This window comes from Echinops telfairi, unplaced genomic scaffold (assembly GCF_000313985.2).
Source record: "Echinops telfairi isolate 266 unplaced genomic scaffold, ASM31398v2 ScPeMD7_7458;HRSCAF=8496, whole genome shotgun sequence".
Lineage (NCBI taxonomy): Eukaryota > Metazoa > Chordata > Mammalia > Afrosoricida > Tenrecidae > Echinops > Echinops telfairi.
In genome coordinates, this window is record NW_022111358.1 from 171,534 (window position 1) to 177,553 (window position 6,020).

Sequence of the window (6,020 nt, forward strand, 5' to 3'; positions counted from 1 at the left end):
AAATTAATTAACTAATTGATTGATTGATTGGTTATTTGTGCTGAATAAGTTCAGTGGATTGATATCCACTTAGACATCTCCTTGCAGGGGCACATGGAGTCAGGCGCTGGGACCAACAGAACAACTCTGACTGAGTTCATCCTGCTGGGCTTTGTGCAATCAGAAATCCTGCAGCCATTGGTCTTTGTTCTCTTCTTCTTTGCCTACTTGATCACCGTGGGGGGCAACCTCAGCATCCTGGCAGCCATCTTGATGGAGCCCAAACTCCACACCCCCATGTACTTCTTCCTGGGGAACCTGTCGGTGCTGGATGTTGGGTGCATCACTGTCACTGTTCCTCCAATGTTGGGTCGTCTCCTGTCCCACAGGCGTACAATTCCCTGTGAATCCTGCCTCACACAGCTCTTCTTCTTCCATCTTCTGGCTGGGATGGACTGCTATGTGTTGACAGCCATGGCCTATGACCGCTTCCTGGCTATCTGTCAACCCCTCACCTATAGCACCCGCATGAGCAAGGGAATCCAGAGGACATTGGTGGCCGTATCTGGGACCTGTGCCTTGACCAATGCTCTGATACACACGATTTCCCTATCTACTCTCAACTTCTGTGGTCCCAATGAAGTCAATCACTTCTACTGTGACCTCCCACAGCTCTTCCCCCTCTCCTGCTCCAGCACCCAAGCCAATGAGCTGGTGCTCTTTGTTGCTGGTTTCATAATGGCAGGTACTTTTTCTGTTCTCATAATCATCTCCTACATCCACGTGGCAGCTGCAGTTCTTCGAATTCGTTCAGTAAAAGAAAGGAAAAAGGCTTTCTCCCCCTGTGGCTCCCACCTCACTGTCATTTGTCTCTTCTATGGAACAGCTACATGTTGTTCAACTACATGCGTCTGAGTTCAGTGGAAGCTTCAGACAAGGATAAAGGGGTTGGGGTTATCAACACTCTCATCAACCCCATGCTGAACCCACTCATCTACAGCCTCAGAAACCCTGATGTTCAGGGTGCTCTGTGGTGAGTACTTGTGAGAAAGCGACCCCTGACCTGAGGAGTGATAGAGGCCTTCCTTTATTGCCTCTTTTTTGGACTGGAATACCAAGAAAATATTTTCATAGATTTGTTTTTCTTATCTTCGGGTTAATGAAAGCTGTGTTAAGTCGTTGTTCTTCGAGGAAACTCTACCTAGTTCATTCACTGACTCTTTCAACAAATATTTATTAAAGTACTCCTGTGACCCAGGCATGCTTTAAGAACACTGGTTATAGAGATGTGAGCAAAACACACAGAAATCTCAGCATTCACACAGCTCACATCCTAGTAAGGGAAAACAATATAACTACAATAAGCAGCATCAAGTATGGCATGGCACATGGTGATAAGAGAGAAATCAAGTAAGATGGGGGTATGGCTTCTGCTAAGCCAGTCCTTTGGTCTCCTATCTATCTTGTTTCTCCTGTGCTCATTTTCTGGTTAGAGGTGAAGACTTGGAATTTGGCTAGAGGTGAAGGCCTGGTCAGGAATGTCCTATAAGGAAGGACCATTTGCTCAGTCACAGACTAAGCTCTAAGAATATCACTGCAAAGTTTCCTCCTGGTGAGGCATGATATTCCCTCCAGACCAAGTTACAGTGGCAAGGTTTATTTTATTTCACTCTCTGCTTTTTAGCCAGAGGACTGTGACTCCTTCTCTTCACTACGATCCAAGAATATCACAAGATATTTTGTTGAAATATTGTCTATAGAGGGTTAGAAACCACTCTACTTACTGCCATTGACCCTGTAGGACAGAAAATAGTTGCTCAGTCTAGTTTCCAAGATTGTACATCTTTACAGGAGACTACTTCACCTTATGTCATGAGATGCTGGTGGCTTTGAACTCCAAATCTTAGAACTGGCAGCCCAATGCTTAACACATTGTACCCCTTGGGGTCCTTTAGGGAAATATTAACACACACTAAATAAACCCTACATTAGTTTTGCATGTCATATCTTGATATCAAAAAATAATGGCCCATGTCTATTTGCTTCCAGATTTGTCTCTCTTGTTTGATATGTCACTTTCTTTGTATCCATGACCTCAGAATTTTTAATGACTTTGTGTTCCCAACTTCCAAGGTGAAAAAGCAAATATTCTTAAGTTTACTCCCTGGAATTGATGACTCTCTAAAATTCCTATAACAGTAAGTATGCACCAATCTAGCATTTCTTCATGATGTCTACCCAGCCATCAGTTCATATATTCTTGACATATGTGTTCTCTTCAAACGACCCTAGAATGTATTTACAATACTTTGGCCCCTGTACTGTATCTGTGGAATCGGAATGGAAATTTGTGTGTGAGTGTGTGGGATTTGGGAAAGTTTACAGTGCAACTTCATTGTCCACTCAACAATTCATACGCATGTTGTTTTGTGACAGCAACTGCAATCCCCCCAATGTCAAGGCAGTCTTCCCACTTCCTCCCTGTCCATTATTTCTAATCACATATCTGGGCAAGTGCTCTTCTTTTGATCTCCTAGAGTTGATTGCTCTAAGTTGTGTGTATCTCTCTGGTGTTATTGTTCATCTTAAAGTTCTGTCTATGTTTTGCTGAAAGTTGAGCCTGCAGGTAAGTTCTATTCCTGGTTTGCTGGGTTTCTAAGGGTCATCGCCTCAGGGGTTCCACCAGTGTCTAACACACCTGTAAGCCTGGCCTTTTTAAAAATATATTATTTTAACTTGAAATTTTCCTCCACATTTGTCCTGCGCTCCCTTTCAGAGAGGTAGGCAGCAGTAGCCAGGCACCATCCAGGTCATAAAGGATGGGGGTCACATGATCCATTAGTCCTTTGGACTCATTGTTTCCTTATGTTTTTTATCTTCCTCACTTTTCTTGATCTGGTTGGGAAGAGACCAGATGGACACTCACAAAATTTCAAGATCCCACTTGCTCCTCACAAAGTAGGATAGAAAGCATTGTCTTTGTGAATGATGTCATGCCAGTTGATGTTGGAGTCCCCAGAGAATATGATCCTGGGTCCAGAGGCCCAGTGTCTTAGTCCTCAAGGTGTTTGACTATGGCTAAGAATTTTTCATAACTGTGCCCCCTGTGTGCTCTACTGTATTCATAGATGTTCACAGCACATATGAATGTAGTATGTAGAGATAGCCTCAGTTAAATCTATGTGGATTGGTGGGTGTACTCCCACTAGCCTTCCTATCCTTGTTCAGCTTGAGTGTCTCTCCATGGATCAACTTGTTATTACTGTTAACACAGGATGGGGTGTGCTCTTGGGCTCTGCTTACTGTCTTTCTTTGCCTTGATCATTTTGCCTGACCTCCCCTTTGTTGTAGATTGCCTCTCCCTTCACCCAAGTTAATATGTATGTCTTCTAGTTAGCGGTTTTTCATCAGCCCCTAAGAATCTTCCAAAAATGGTTGTTTCTGTGTATACACATTTTCCTGATTTTTCACAGAAGAGTCTCATACAATACTTGTTCCTTTGGAATTGACTACTTTCACTGAGCATAATGCCCTACAGGTCCATCTGCATTTTGAAGCATTTGACCGATTTGTCATTATTCTTTAATATTGTATAGTATTCCATAGTGTGTGTATGCCTCATCTGTTATTCCCATTTCTTGTGCAGTGAACATCAGTGTGCATATATCTGTTCCCACCACAACTATTATGTCTCCTCATAGGGGATTGTTGGATTATATATTTATATGTCTAATTTTTAAGGAACTAGATATATCCTAGGCTATTTTCCATATGATTGCACCATTTTACAGTCCTACCAGCTGTGGATGAGGGTTCCAGTCTCTCTACACTCTAGCCACTCTTACTTGTGTCCTCTTATAAAAATTTTGTTCAATGTATGTCAGGGCGTTGTGATATCTACTTGCTGTGTTTCTTTGCATCTCTTTAAAAACTAATGGTCACAAGCATTTCTTCATGTGCTTGATGGCTACTCAACTGTCTTTTTAGTGAAGTAATTATTCATGTCATCTGCTTATTTTTAATTGGATTGTTTGTCTTTTTGCTGTTAAGGTGTTGAAATTTTATATAAAGTCTTGGGATTAGTCCATTGTCTTATATATCATTGCAAAAAATTTCCCAAACCCATCATTCTCTTTCTTCAATGCTTTCAAAGAGGTTTTAAAATAACCCACCCCTTATTCATACAACTCTTCAATTCTCATAATTCATACCATGAATGCGATACTGCTAACACATAACTTAGTTTTTCACCTTACATAATATTTTATAGGATGGGACTCTTTCAGAAGCATACCACCAGGTATAACTTCCACAGTGAATTTGGGTAGATTCGAACCACCTCTTGGTTAGCAGTAGACTGCAAAACTTTTGCTTTATCCAAGAACCTTTTTGCAGAATACAATGGTTGGTCTTCTTTCTTCTCTTTTTTAATGTCATAAAAAACACAGGTAGTACAACATTAGGTATGTCGACATTTTTCACTTGTACATTTCAGTGAAAGCAATTACACAAATCATGTTGTATAACCATCATCAATATTCATTGCTGTAACTACTAGGTAAATTTGATAAGGTGGCCCTACAACCAGGAAAGTTCAAAGATTTGATCTTTAAGGTCTGGAAATAGTATTTCATACTATTATTTATTGCTAGGGAAGATGAGATATGAGGGATATTGAGTTGCACATATATCCCTTTCCTTCAAGATCTATGCACTCACTCTGAATTGGATTGACTTCTAATTACTCCTGTGTACTCCACATGTGGTAGAGGAAGTCCCAGCCTGTATTTAAATCCAGTCTTTTAAAATTACCCTGTTAGTATTTGAAAAGCTTTCCCAAGGAAGAGTTTTCTGAGAGCCCCATGCATGTCCTTGTTCCTCAGGCTGTAGATGAAAGGGTTCATCATGGGTGTCACCACAGCATACATCACTGTGGCCACTGAGTCCTTCATGGAATAGGTGTGGAGGGGCTGCAGATAAACCATTCCAAGGGTCCCATAGAAGAGGGAGACCACAGCCAGATGGGAAGCACAGGTAGAGAAGGCTTTATACTTCCCAGTGACTGAAGGTATTCGGAGGATGGCTCTGACAATCCTTACATAGGACACAATCATGAACCCAAAAGGGGTGAGGAAGACAAAGCAGCCAGTGGCAATCAGCATTACGTGATTGATCTGGGTGTTGGAACATGCGAGCCTCAGCAGGACATACATTTCACAGAAGATGTAGTGGATCTTTTGGGACCCACAGAAGGTCACCCTGGTCATGAGGAGGGTGTGAACAAGGCCATAGATGACAGAGAAGACCCAACACAAGGCCAGGAGCAAAACACAGAGGCTAGGATTCATGGCTGTGGTGTAGTGGAGGGGGCGGCAGATGGCAACATAGCGATCATAGGCCATTGCAGCCAGAATGAAGTTGTCTAGAGCCACCAAGGAGACCAGGAAGTAGAGCTGGGTCAGGCACCCTGCATAGGAGATGGCTTTGTCCTGGGACTGAAGATTCACCAGCATCTTAGGGATTGTATTGGTGACGAAGAAGAGGTCAGTGAAGGAGAGGTTGGCCAAGAAAAAGTACATGGGGGTGTGCAGGTGGGAGTCAGAGCCAATGGCCAGGATGATGAGCACATTTCCCACTACGGTGACCAGGTACATGGACAGGAACATCCAAAACAGGATTCGCTGCTGCTCAGGATCCTCTGAGAGTCCAACGAGCAGGAACTCAGAGGTCTCAGTCTGGTTGTCTCCATCCATTTACCCAGGATCTGCAACAACACCAAGGAATGTTTACCAAGTCCTTCATGGATTATCCTCAATTGACTAAGGGCATTCGTATAAGCAAAATCAAGTCTCCTTCATGTTAACAATATCTTGAACTAGACATTATAACTTTTTCATGCAAGGAACAAAACTATTAGCAGAAAAATATAAAATGGAAGCCTAAATACAGACATGTACATATGTAAATATATTCAAGATTAAGGGGGGACGGACCTAGGTGCAAATAATTATAGGTTTGGTAGTAGGGTGGCAGGTGGACAT

General features: G+C 42.3%; 2 protein-coding genes across 2 annotated transcripts; one reads left to right on the top strand and one right to left on the bottom strand.

Annotated features, from left to right (window-relative positions):
* Window positions 1-81: 81 nt before the first annotated feature.
* Window positions 82-1,016, top strand: LOC101663626 (olfactory receptor 3A2-like). Its single transcript, XM_030888183.1, is given in 2 exon segments — window positions 82-867; window positions 870-1,016. Coding segments are annotated over 2 exon segments (921 nt in total). The 5' UTR covers window positions 82-93.
* A 3,771-nt stretch (window positions 1,017-4,787) lies between these two features.
* LOC101639229 (olfactory receptor 1D2) lies at window positions 4,788-5,732 on the bottom strand. Its single transcript, XM_004707290.1, has one exon. It carries the CDS (start codon window positions 5,730-5,732, stop codon window positions 4,788-4,790), a length of 945 nt encoding a protein of 314 aa, XP_004707347.1.
* Between the last annotated feature and the right edge of the window lie 288 nt (window positions 5,733-6,020).